Below are 14685 nucleotides of genomic sequence, written 5' to 3' on the forward strand. Positions count from 1 at the left end.
ATCCTTGATTCAATATGACAAATTTAAGATTTTTCGTCTCTAGTGACCACACAAAACGCTTAGTATTCAGAAGCATTTTATCTAAGCTGGAAGCACTCTAATGACAATTCAGAAGCCTTTACTGTCTCCTCAGGAAACATTTCAGTTAGGACAATGGTGCAAAACAAGATGCTGGTGTAATAGGTAAAGAATCTGCATGAACAAAGCATAAATAGATGCACAATCAGGTTTAGTTTGAAGACCAAAAGCTCAAATGCTTTTTATAATCTCTTCTCTTTCAGACAGAATTTTTCATTTTCCATTTCTAAAAATTTTTCCAAACAATGTGAAAGCACAGTAAGGAAACAAAATAATGAAACACTCTAAGTATTTGCATGTAAAGAAATTCAGAAGTCATATCTTGTTCTGTGTGCACCTTATATCAGCCTCAATTATTTTCTTTTGATATAAATCTTGGTTGGGGAGCTGTTGCAAAGCATCTTTTAATAGTTTTTAAATGGGAATTTTTTCTTTGCAATTGGCCTCAAGTTAATCAGGTATCTCTTTCAACTGTTTGAACAAATGATTTTATAATGTTCCTTAATATTTACTCTACAAATACATTAAATCCTCCTCAAAAATTAAAAATTTGCAGTTATTTTGATGTCACTAAAGGCTCACAGAACTGATAGCTTCATTTGTAAGAATTTTCACTTGGTCACATGGTCAGCATTCCACAGAGATTAACTAACTGCAAATGTAGCTTAGAAGTAACCATTTCTCTTTAAGAAGACTTAGGCCACGTTGTAATTTTAATCCTATCACTAACATACAATGGATGGAAGCTACATTCCTGTTTTACTGACTAATTTTTAACATTTTTCTGCTATAAAGGCTGGCTGCCTTGGCATTTTACTTGTCTTAAACTGTAAAAGAGCATGCCTCAAAAGATAATCCCAAGGGAGGGATCCAAGATGGCAAATTAGGAGCAGCTCTAGATTGCAGCTCCCAGTGACAGCATGGAGGGTGAGTGGACTCCGCATTTCCAGACAGATTTTTGTTACCCACAAGCCAGGAGATTCCTGGGCAGAGGAGCCCCACGGGTGGCCAGCATGGCTATTTTGGCTGGTACAGCAGGTCTCCACACAAAATACTCACACGGATTCAGGCGCCCTTTCAGCTGGTGACTGGAGTGCCTGAAAGACAGAGTCACCCATTCAACTGATAAAAAGGGGACTGAAACAGGGAGCCAGGCCAGGAGATTCCAGGGCTAAAAAGCACCATGAATCTCCAGCACAGCTGTTCCAGCCAATGCAGTGGGTCACCACATGGGAAATCACACAGATCTGGGTACCTTTTCTACAGGTGACTAGAACACCTGGGAGACAGAGTCACCCGTTCGACTGATAAAAAGGGACTGAAACAGGGAGTTGAGGCAGCAATTAAGAGCCTACCAACCAAAAAAAAGCCAAGGTCCAGATGGGTTCACAGCCGAATTCTACCAGACATACAAAGAGGAGCTGATACCATTCCTTCTGAAACTATTCCAAATACTCCAAAAAGAGGGAATCTTCACAAATCATTTTATGAGTGTAATATCATCCTGATACCAAAACCCAGCAGAGACTCAGCAAGAAAAGAAAACTTCAGGCCAATATCCATTATGAACATAGATGCAAACCTCTTTGATAAAATACTGGCAAACCAATTGCAACAGCCCATCAAAAAGCTTATCCACCATGATCAAGTAGGCTTCATCCCTGGGATGCAAGGCTGGTTCAACATATGCAAATCTATAATCATAATTCACCACATAAACAGAACCAAAGACATAAAACCACATGATTATCTCAATAGATGCAGAGAAGGCCTTTGACAAAATTCAACAGCCCTTTATGCTAAAAATTCTCAATAAACTAGGTATTGACAGAACGTATCTCAAAATAATAAAAGCTATTTAAGACAAACCCATAGCCAATATCATACTGAATGGGCAAAAACTGGAAGCATTCCCTTTGAAATCTCGCACCAGACAAGGAAGCCCTCTCTCACCACTCCTATTCAATATAGTATTGGAAGTTCTAGCCAGAGCAACCAGGCAAGAAAAAGAAATAAAGGGTATTCACTTCAGAAAGAAGGAAGTCAAATTGTCTCTATTTGCAGATGACATAATTGTATATTTAGAAGAACCCATCATCTCAGCCCAAAATCTCCTGAAACTGATAAGCAACTTTAGCAAAGTCTCAGGATACAAAATCAATGTGCAGAAATCACAAGCATTCCTATACACCAATAACAGATTTAGAGAGAAGCAAATCAAGAACAAACTGCCATTCACAATTGCTACAAAGAGAATAAAATACCAAGGAATACAACTAACAAAGAATGTAAAGGACCTCTTCAAGGAGAACTACAAACCACTGCTCAACGAAATAAGAGAAGACACAAACAGATGGAGAAACATGCTCATAGTTAGGAAGAATCAATATCATGAAAATGGCCATACTGCCCAAAGTAATTTACAGATTCAATGATATCCCCATAAAGCTACCAGTGACCTTCTTCACAGAACTGGAAAAAAACACCTTAAACTTCATATGGAACCAAAAGAGAGCCCACATAGCCAAGTCAATTCTAAGCAAAAAGAACAAAGCTGGAGGCATCACACTACCTGACTTCAAACTATACTACAAGGCTACAGTAATCAAAACAGCATGGTACTGGTACCAAAACAGAGATATAGACCCATAGAACAGAACAGAGGCCTCGGAGGCAATGCCACACATCTACAACCATCTGATCTTTGACAAACCTCACAAAAACAGGCAATGGGGAAAGGATTCCCTGTTTAATAAATGGTGTTGGGAAAACTGGCTAGCCATGTGCTGAAAGCAGAAACTGGACCCCTTCCTGACACCTTACACTAAAATTAACTCCAGATGGATTAAAGATTTAAACATAAGACCTAACACCATAAAAACCCTAGAAGAAAACCTAGGCAAAACCATTCAGGACATAGGCATAGGCAAGGACTTCATGACCAAAATATTAAAAGCATTGGCAACAAAAGCCAAAATAAACAAATGGGACCTAATCAAACTCCAGAGCTTCTGCATAGCAAAACAAACAGTCATTAGAGTGAATCAGCAACCAACAGAATGGGAAAAAAGTTTTGCAATCTACCATTCTGACAAAGGGCTAATATCCAGAATCTACAAAGAACTAAAACAGATTTATAAGAAAAAAACAAGCCCATTCAAAAGTGGGCAAAGGATATGAACAGACACTTTACAAAAGAAGACATATATGAGGCCAACAAATATATCAAAAAATGCTCATCATCACTGGTCATAGAGAAATGCAAATCAAAACCACATTAAGATACTATCTTATGCCAGTTAGAATGGCAATCATTAAAAAATCTGGAGACAAGAGTTGCTGGAGAGGATGTGGAAAAACTGGAACACTTTTACACTGTTGGTGGGAGTGTAAATTAGTTCAACCATTGTGGAAGACAGTGTGGCAATTCCTCAAGGACCTAGAAATAGAAATTCCATTTGACCCAGCAATCCCAATACTGAGTAAATATCTAAAGGATTATAAATCGTTCTGTTATAAGGACACATGCACACAAATGTTCATTGCAGCAGTGTTTACAATAGCAAAGACCTGGAACCAACCCAAATGCCCATTGATGATAGACTGGACAGGGAAAATGTGGCACATATACACCATGGAATACTATGCAGCCATAAAAAATGATGAGTTTGTGTCCTTTAGTGACATGGATGAACCTGGAAACCATCATTCTCAACAAACTGACACAAGAACAGAAAATCAAACACTGCATGTTCTCACTCATAGGCGGGTGTTGAGCAATGAGAACACATGGACACAAGGAGGGAAGCATCCCACACTGGGGTCTGTGGGAGGGGAACTAGCGGAGGGACAGTGTGGGGTGGGGAGTTGGGTAGGGATAACATGGGGAGAAATGCCAGATACAGGTGATGGGGAGGAAGGCAGCAAACCACACTGCCATGTATGTACCTATGCAACAATCTTGCATGTTCTTCACATGTACCCCAAAACCTAAAATGCAATAAAATATATTTTAAAAACAAGATAATCGCACTGTCCCTATACCTCATTTACTAAGATTTAGAAGTTTTATTATATCCTCTTGAGTGCTCCTTTAAGACACTTTGCCAATCTCTTTCTGAAATTTTCTCTTCTTTTCTTTTCCTATCAATCTCCAAGTAATACAGATGCTTCAGGGTGGTGTGGTGGAACGACCCTGGACTTTGGGGTTCCATTCCAAGGATATGAATCCTTGGCAGTAACCTTCCAGTAACACTATTACTGGCAAAATTTATCCTTTTTGAGACCTTTCTCCTCTAAGCAATGTGACAACACCAAGGGTAAATAAGTATTATTGTCTCCTTTTCCTTTTCTCACATTAGGTCTGACACCATGTATCCTCCAGTGGCCTTTCTTCACCCTTCCCACTCTTCTTACTCAGTATTCTATCAGTAACCTTCTACACAACTCTTTTGCAACCACATGGCTTAATTCTTATCAACAGGAAAACACTTACGGGTATAGTTAATGATAGCACCAAGGAGTGGTTTGAGGGAAACTTTAACCCATCCTCAATATAATCCTCACCAAGTTATATATGAGAATATATAACCTTGAGTTTGTTATGCTAACACTGCTTTAAGACAAGTCCCTAATCTCTAGCTAATCTCCAAAACTGACTGAAATTAACATAAAATCTAAGTAAAAAGAGCATTCACCTTGTGAAAGCATTTTATTATAAATCTACCTCCTACTTCCCACCAAATAGCCATTCCTCAGTCCCTAGAGTTTAGAAATTCTAGAGCTCGCCACTAAGCCTTATCTCTTCTCCCCAAGATAATGCATCCTTACCTCTATGGCTGGGCCTACTGTCCTCCTAAAATTTCCATCTTTTCTCCTTTCTTTCTTGTGACTGGACCAGCGGTGCTACAGCTCTCCTTCCTCTGATTCAATATTACTAAGCCTGTGTGAGCCCATTCATACTCCCCGCATAGCCCCGAAGACTAAAAACACCTCCATGCTGGGGTTTGTCAGTAAGTATGATGCTGCCCTCAGGAGCAATCCCAGGACACAAATGTAGTAACAGCAGGTGGGTGTTTAGTCTGAAGACAAATCACCAAGGAGAAAAATTGCTAGACATATGCCCATTAAGGCAAAAAAAAAAAGAAAGGACAAAGGACCAGATAGCAAGAGGAAGTGAGGAAACATGCTTGACCTCTTATTGACATAAATTTAAGCAGAAATCATGGCAGAAATTTTACAAGTTTTACAATAATGTTTCTAACAGCTGAAGCCATTTTGATAAGGGGAAAGGAGTAAAGGAAATCAGGAATAGTTAGAACGTTTTCACCTGATTTAACAAAGGTTATTATTTTGTATAAATCATCCAGAGAACTTATTTAAAATGCAAATTCCTGGGCTCTGTCTCTAGAGATTTTTCTTATTCAGCATTTGGGATAAAGCCAAGATTCTGCATTTTAACAAATACCCTGATGATTGCGATGGAGATGGTCCAAGGACCACACTTTGAAAAACAGTAAGAGAGGATGAAGTTAGGTGAAAGGTCTCTGAACTGTGGTTATGAAGACCTCATGCTGCCACTGTCACTATCCCTGAGAGACCTTGGGCAAGTCACTTACCTCCTTTAATCTTGGTCTCCTTATCAATAAAGGAAAGGATTCAATGAGATGGTCTTTAAAAACCTTTTTTTCTTTCTTTCTTTCTTTTTAGATAGCCTTATTCTGTCAACCAGGCTGGAATGCGGTGGTGCAATTTCAGCTCACTGCAAACTTCGCTTCCCAGATTCAAGCAATTCTCTTGCCTCAGCCTCCCAAGCAGCTGGAATTACAGGCCACCACGCCTGGCTAATTTTTGTATTTTTAGTAGAGATGGGGTTTCGCCATGTTGGCCATCTCATCTCAAACTCCTGACTTCAGGTGATCCACCCACCTCGGTCTCCCAAAGTGCTGGGCTTACAGGTGTGAGCCATTGTGCCCAGCCTAAAAACCTTTCTAATGCTAAGAAATTAATGATCTATTTTCTTTAATAGTTCTTCATAACCATCTTCTCCCTTTAAAGATTAAAAATGGTAATTATATTGATGTCTCTAAGAAGAGGACAAACAAATGTGCTGGTTATTACAATATTTAATAATAAAACAAGGGAGGTTCCTATGTGATCTTCTGTACATAGCAGCAGCCCTTCTCTAGCTCCAAATTGGGCTCCACAATACTCTAACACATTTTTGGAGTCCCAGGTCACAGATTTTTTTCTTTTTTTAAATCTGTGTTCATTCTCATCAGTGTTGTATTCTTCCAATTTATTATTTCCTCCACTCACTGAACTAGGTATACACTTAAAATACAGAACATGAGAAGTTAGGTTTGACAGTAGAGAAAAATATCCTTTTAATGTATAAGAACCATAAGGCTCCTCATATAGTATGCAAAAATATATTACAAATATATATTTGTAATGTCCTTGACAGAAAAATTGTGCCCATTTCTCCAGTTCCTAATATTATATTAGCAGAAGATGGGTAAAAACAAAAATGGTTTTTGAGCCTACATGCATGATCCTGTGTGCTCATTGTCTCTGTATCTTCTCAATTCTTTTCATAGCAGTATCATCCTGGTTTAGAATTATTCACTCTACAAACATTTGTTGAATGAACACTGAGCCAAAACTGTGCTAGGAACTGGGATTTCAGAAATAAGTAAAACCTAGTCCTCTGTTTTCAAGAAGCGAATAGACAATGAAAGAAGACAGACATGCATCATCACTTACTTGCAATATGTTTTGATAATTGCAGTTGTACTAACTGCAGCTCTGGCAGGTGGATAAATAAAACTCGGGGAGTATAATCAAGAAAGCCTTTATAGGAGAACTTATCTTTACAGATGAGGAGGAATTCACCAGAGAGATGAGAAAAGGAAAAAAATTCCAGCCAGAAGTATGTACAAAGACAAAGGAATGAAACAGTAGAACTTATTCAGAGAGCTACACATCATTTTATGTGACCAAAGGGAAGGTTGCACAAGGGATCTACAAGAGATAATGTTAAGAATCTCTACTATTTATTGCTTCAAGAATTATTCTAAACATTCTACATGTACGAACGCATTCAATTATTAGCACAACTTTAACATGGAAGGTATGATTATTATCCCTACTTGGCAAATAAAGAACTTGAGGTACAGAGATATAAATTAACTCTCCTGGGATTATACAGCCTGTAACAGCTGTGCTAGGGTTGGATCCTGGCAGTCTCGTTCTAGCCCATTCTCTGAATTCTGCAGCACCAGTGCTTCTTAGAGATGAGATTGAAGAGATAGGTAGAACCCAGATCAAGGAGAGCCTTGGAAATCATCACAATGAGTTTAGATTTTATCTCAACCAATGAGAACCTGGGGCAGGTTTGATTTGGGTAAGTGAAATGAATAACTTTGAATTCGGGAAAGGCCATTCTAGAAGGAACATACAAAATGGAATAGGGAGAGGGCTAAAATTGGATAAAGGATATCAGGACGAAAACTAATTGCTCCATAAGAAAGGACAAAAACCTAAACTCAGGAAGTAGCAGTGGGGTTGGAAAGGAGTGGCAAAGAAAGGACTGTTCTTTCACTAGGGACAGACTACCTCATAATCCTCCCTCAGCCTTTGACTCATATCCCTAAATAGCAATATTTTCACCACCTCTTCCTATTGTCCACAACTATATTCTTCCTCTGCTCCTAAATTTCTAATAATCTATCCTTGGTTTCTATTTCTTGATTGGACTATTTGATTAGCCAGGGACTTAAGTACAAACAAGTCCACCAGTAGCTAATGATTTTCAACGTGAGCCTTACAGTTCTATTTGTGTTCTGCAACACACAAACAGCTTGGTAGCAGTTTGGCTGGCAACTAAATGAGAGATAAATAGCTAAGAAAATGCCAAGAAAGGATTACTTTAGATTTAGCAAGCATAGATTGTCTTTCTAAACTTGTTTTCCACAGAAAATCATCCTTTGTAAACAGCTTCATTAAATCTTTGCATCAATGTAATATATATATCTATATATAGTCTAAATGGCTTTTCATTCCCTTCTTAGGGAACTCCTACATCAAATAAGAGTTCTCAAATAATTTAACAAATAAACATAAGGCTGAGGTTATTGTGGCTGTTTCCTTGTTTCTTTGGCTTTAAAAAAAACGAATAATTCTTGAAATGTTTTAATACTCAGAGAAAATCTCTTAAATCAAGCCAATAATTCTTCTTACAGTTATCCTGCCATATTTGCTGAGAGTGAACCGAGTGGCTGGGACTATGATTACGGCTTCCGCTTACCCAAGACACCCCGATGTGCTCCTGAACCAGATGCTTTTAATCCCTGTGAAGATATTATGGGTTATGACTTCCTTAGAGTCCTGATTTGGCTGATTAATATTCTAGCCATCATGGGAAACATGACTGTCCTTTTTGTTCTCCTGACAAGTCGTTACAAACTTACAGTGCCTCGTTTTCTCATGTGCAATCTCTCCTTTGCAGACTTTTGCATGGGGCTCTATCTGCTGCTCATAGCCTCAGTTGATTCCCAAACCAAAGGCCAGTACTATAACCATGCCATAGACTGGCAGACAGGGAGTGGGTGCAGCACTGCTGGCTTTTTCACTGTTTTCGCAAGTGAACTTTCCGTCTACACTCTCACCGTCATCACTCTAGAAAGATGGCACACCATCACCTATGCTATTCACCTGGACCAAAAGCTGCGATTAAGACATGCCATTCTGATTATGCTTGGAGGGTGGCTCTTTTCTTCTCTAATTGCTATGTTGCCCCTTGTGGGTGTCAGCAATTACATGAAAGTCAGTATTTGCTTCCCCATGGATGTGGAAACTACTCTCTCACAAGTCTATATATTAACCATCCTGATTCTCAATGTGGTGGCCTTCATCATAATTTGTGCTTGCTACATTAAAATTTATTTTGCAGTTCGAAACCCAGAATTAATGGCTACCAACAAAGATACAAAGATTGCCAAGAAGATGGCAATCCTCATCTTCACAGATTTCACCTGCATGGCACCTATCTCTTTTTTTGCCATCTCAGCTGCCTTCAAAATGCCTCTTATCACAGTAACCAACTCTAAAGTTTTACTGGTTCTTTTTTATCCCATCAATTCTTGTGCCAATCCATTTCTGTATGCAATATTCACTAAGACATTCCGAAGAGATTTCTTTCTGTTGCTAGGCAAATTTGGCTGCTGTAAACATCGAGCTGAACTTTACAGAAGGAAGGATTTTTCAGCGTATACCTCCAACTACAAAAATGGCTTCACTGTATCAAATAAGCCTTCTCAGTCCACCTTGAAGTTGTCCGCATTGCACTGTCAAGATACAGCTCTCCTAGACAAGAATTGCTACAAAGAATATTAACTGTTACATCAGTAACTGCATTATTGAATTGTTCTTAAACCTGTTAAAAAAAATTATCTGTACCAGTAATTTTAACATAAAGGGTTGGATTTAGAAAATTATTTATGTGTAGATACACTGGGCAAGAGACCTCTACCTAGCAGAAAGTTTAGTCTATGACCAATGCCGTTCTAAAAACTATCTGTCACTGGTACATGATGACATAAATACCGGTTAGAAATTTTTATAGAAATGTTGACACAGTAATTTTGCTTGATGAATCTAATATTTTAAAAAATTGAGGTGGTATTTTGCATATCTTTTTTTCATTTTTGTAATCTGTATTACATTCTATAAAAATATTAGTTCATAAGAGATCAGAAATTTGAAATAAACTGGCCTTTTTCCTCAGGCAGTTTGAAAAACACACTCTAGAGATGCACTGTCCGATATGGTAGCCACTAGCCACGTGTGGCTAAATTAAAATTAAATGAAAAATGTAGTTTCTCAGTTGCACTAGCCACATTTAAAGTTCTCAATAGCTATATGTGGTTATCTCACTGGACAGCACAGACACAGAATATTTTTGTCACCACAGAAAGTTCTATTTGTGCTATTATACAGACTTTTATCTATCCCCTGTCTGGATTCTACTTATTTATAATTTAAGGTAAACATCTAAAAGCACAGTTCAGCCTATTTGCTTACTGAAACATTAAGCTGTAGACTGTGAACTCCTCGTGAGTAGGAATGCTGTCTCAGTCCATTTTGTTTTCCTGCTTCCTACCTCAAGATCTTGGCAATAGTATACTACAAATGGGCCGAATTACAATTACTCTGAAGTTATCAAACATATAATGAAAAGCTTTTTCTAGAGCTTATATTTTTATTTGAATAAAAAAATAAAATGTCTAAATATTTAAAATAATTAAGCTTCATCATTTCTATACTTTGGAGAATATAGAAAAATATGTTCAGTATTTGCTAGAAGATATTTTTACTTACTGAAATTAAATCTTATAGGACAACAAAACTATGGTTTTAACTAGTGTTTTTTCTATGCTCTGTCTTTTTTTTTTAACATAATTCTTACTGAAAGCTAATTCTACACCAAACATCTTGATAAATGTTATATAATTTAACTGATTTAATCTTCATAAAACTCTACAATGTAGACATTATTCACATTTTGCAGGAAAGCAAAACCTATAATTTGCCAAAGTTCTCAAAAAAAATAAAAGATACAACTAATAGAATTTAAACTAAAAGCTCTGATTCAGGACCCTAGTCTCTCAATCACTGTATTTTACTTATTCCCGTATTGGTAAAACAGTCATCCAAGGGCTGATGCATTCAAAGTTCCTTAAATTTTCCCCAACATTTTATTACATTTTTAAATGTGCAGAAAAATTAAAAGAATTGTACAGTGAACACCCATATAGCACCATTTAGGTTCAAAAATATTTTACCATATTAGCTTCATTATATATATAATTATCATTATTTATCATCTTATTTTTTATGTATCTCAGAGTAATTTGCAGACATCAGTACTTAGCCCTAACTATTTTAGCCCTCTTATTACTAGCCATGATATTTATCTACATTTCTAGATAAAATTTACATATAGTGAAATGGACAAATCTTAAGCACACCATTTAATGAGTTTTGAGAAATACACACACCCTGTGACCCAAACTTCTGTCAAGACATTAATACTATATTATCACCCTCAGAAAGTTCCCTCATTGCCCTTCCCAGTTAATTCCTGACACCCAGCCCCAGAGGTAAGGATTGATTTTTATTTTTTTCTCCCACCAATTAGTCTGTTTTAGAGCTTCATATAAACAGACCATATAGTATATACTTTTTTTATAAGGCTTCTTTGACTCAACCCAATGTGTTTGCTATTCATCCATGTTATTGCTTGAATTGGTAGTTTATTTCTTTTCATTGTTGATTGTATTACATTGTATGAATAGAACACTGTTTCTATTATTCTATCAATATCTGTGCTATTTCCTGTTTTTAGCTCCTTTGAGATTATATAAATTTATAGACATAACTACACACTCTACACATCCAATCTGTTTTCAATCCTTATGCCACTGTGCAAAGTGATTCAAAGAGATCCTAACATTATAAATTTTATAAAATCTCTTCCCTGTACTGTGATTTCACATCTCTGACTTTTCTGCTGCATAACAAGTCACTTGTCTTTATTTAGATGCAGGTCTCTCTCACAAGCTAGTGTTTTAAGATTTGTCTCAGCAATATAACAGAATACTAATTAGTCATGTTGCTGTATACCTAACATAAACTTTCTGAGTCATATATAAATCCCAGAACCAAAACAGCTAAGTAAGCAAAAAAGCATAAAGGGAAAAATAAAATCTATTCTTGTGGAGAAACTTTATTTAAATTACACACTCAAATGCAGTCTGAGACCAAGGTACTTGTACAGATACTCTGGTGATAACTTTCATTACTTTTGCACAAAAGCTGATGTTTATTGTCTACATTTTAACACATGGAGTCACAGTTTATTCTCTCCCTCATTCTCATTCCCATATTCTTCAGTTACTAAGCTCTATCAGTTATTCTTTTGAATTGTCTTCTACACCAGTTTATATTCCAGGGCCAGGCATGGTGGCTCATGCCCAGACACATTGAGAGGACAAGGCAGGAGGATCACTTGAAGCCAAAAGTTCAAGATTAGCCTGGACAACTTGGCAAGACCCCATCTCTACAAAAATAAAAAATTTTAAATTAGCCAGATATGGTGGCAGCATGCCTCTCTAGACCCAGCTACTCAGGAGGCTGAGGCAGGAGAATCACTTGAGCTCAGGAATTCGAGGCTGGAGTGAGCTCTGATGCTACTGTACTCCAGCCTAGGCAATGAAGTGAGACCCTGTCTCAAAAAGAAAAAAAAAATCCATATAAATGTAAAATGAAAAAAAAATTGTATTCCTACTGCCACATCCACATATCAGGTCATTTTCTCCTTATTCCTGTACTGTCTCCCTAATTTTTATTCATATCCAATCTTTCCCATGTCCATACTCTCATACCCACTACCATTGATTAATCTTTATAAAATCCTATTTCACCTTATTATATACCTGCAAAGAAAAAAACCTGAGCAATTCATCCAACCTATAAATTTAAATTTTAGAGCTTAGCCTAATATTCAGGGAGCTCCAGTATCTACTCTGGCTCACTGCAGCCTCTACCTCCTGGGCTCAAGTGATCCTCCCACCCAGCCTCCCAAGTAGCTGGAACTACAGGCATGTACCACCATGCCCGGCTTTTTTTTTTTCTCTCCATGTTTTTTCTCCATGTAGAGATGAGGTTTAGCCATGTTGCCCAGGCTGGTCTTGAACTTCTGTCTTCAAGCAATCCTCCTGCCTTGGCTTCCCAAAGTGCTGGGATTACAGGCATGAGCCACCATGCCCGCCCTATCTTTTTCATTTTTAAAAAATTAAACTCTCTTTACTTTCTCCCTAATCCACTATAGTCAAGACTCCTCCTTTATCCAAAATAAAGTAGGGCATAATTAATAAATACCTAACTCACAATGGTCTCTCTCTTTGGACTTCTTTAGCATTTCTCCTCTGCATCACTCATTTGTCGCTTACCCTACACTGCTGAGTATTAATTATCTTTACAAGTACACCTCTTATTCACCTATGATAGGAATTTTTTTAGGGATACACTCATCTCTTCTGTCTCCGACTACATCTAGAGTCTTACACATCATAGATGATTAATAATGTTTTAAGCTGATTCATTTTTATGACTAAAATAAAACTGTCCTAGTTAAGAAGTATTTCCTATAGGAGACAGTCTCATCGAAAGCATGTATATTCTTATTCTGTATAATTTCTCATACCTAAATCATAAAAATTCAATACTCAATAAATTTATACTTCTATTCTGTAGTTTTTAAACAAACATTTGGTATTATCTCTGGCAGGTTGCAAAATGGCTAAGAGGGGCTAATTCATCTGGAATAACTCATCTAAATTTACAAAACAATTTTAAAAGGCAATGGTATTTTTTCCTCCATTTATAATATTTGCTGTAAAGGGCATGATTTGGGTTTCCTCAAATTGTAGTAAGTCCATATGTAAATTAAGTATCTCTGTCATGAAAATTTCAATAAATGTGCTTATAATTAGAAATAATCTTTTCCTCAAAATGAGCAGTACTTTTATCTTTTCCCCCTAAGAGTTATTACCGAGGGCTTTCTACTTACAATTTAGCTTTCTAGTTATAAATCACAATATTCCCACCTGGCTTAGAGTGTATTTACATGAAAACCAGGATAATATTAACCTACTAATGTGAGTCAGAATAAAATCTCCCACTAAATCCCTTTCCGCCTTACCCACCACAATTAATTGATGCTATTCACTCTAAGTTATTCATTTTCCTGCACAACCTAAGTGACTAAAACTGAGTGTGTCAATTAGAATTTCTTGTTGCTCTATGGAGTCTGAGATATAGAGGGGATTATTTACATATATTATAACCATGACTGAGGTGTTCCGCACATTGAATAAAATAGGTAAATGTACCAGACAAGGTCAGTTGGTCAGTCCCTAAGAGACTAACTGTGCAAACTCCGCCAGACCTTCTTAGTCTACAGAGAGAAAAGTAAGAAAGAACTACAGCATAGGCCAGGCGTAGTGGCCCACACCTGTAATCCTAGTACTTTGGGAGGCCAAGTACTTTAGGAAGCAAATCACTTGAGCTCACAAGTTTGATACCAGCCTGGGTATTGAGCTCCCTAGTACTTTGGGAGGCAAATCACTTCAACTCACAAATTTGATACCAGCCTGGGCAACATGGCAAAACCCCATCTCTACAAAAATTACAATTAGCTGGGCATGGTAGCACATGCCTGTAGTCCCAATTACTTAGGAGGCTGAAGCATGAGAATTTCTTGAGCCTGGGAAGTGGAGGTTGCAGTAAGCTGAGACAGCACCACTGCACTCCAGCATGGGTGAAAGAGCCAGACCTTGTCGTTAAAAAAAAAAAAAAAAAAGAGAGAGAGAGAGAGGAGGAGAAGGAAAAGAGGGAGTGAAGAAACAAAGAATTACAGTATGATAATAAAAAATACTTGAGAAATTCTCAAAAGTATACTGGCATAGAAATCTCTCTACCTATAAAAGAGTACAGAAATGACATTTGCCAAGAGACTGTCTTTATAAGAACTTAAGAAACTTA

General features: G+C 37.3%; 1 protein-coding gene across 1 annotated transcript in view; it reads left to right on the forward strand.

The window, feature by feature from the left end:
• The window catches only part of LOC101042120 (lutropin-choriogonadotropic hormone receptor), a 64933-nt gene extending 55449 nt beyond the window's left edge, over positions 1-9484 (forward strand). The window contains exons 10-11 of the mRNA XM_074384829.1: positions 282-362; positions 8322-9484. Of these exons, the coding sequence (XP_074240930.1) occupies positions 282-362; positions 8322-9474 (1234 nt within the window). The 3' untranslated portion in view covers positions 9475-9484. The remainder of the gene's footprint in view (positions 1-281; positions 363-8321) is intronic.
• The last annotated feature ends 5201 nt before the right edge of the window (positions 9485-14685 follow it).

The sequence above is a fragment of the Saimiri boliviensis genome, chromosome 1 (assembly GCF_048565385.1).
Source record: "Saimiri boliviensis isolate mSaiBol1 chromosome 1, mSaiBol1.pri, whole genome shotgun sequence".
NCBI lineage: Eukaryota > Metazoa > Chordata > Mammalia > Primates > Cebidae > Saimiri > Saimiri boliviensis.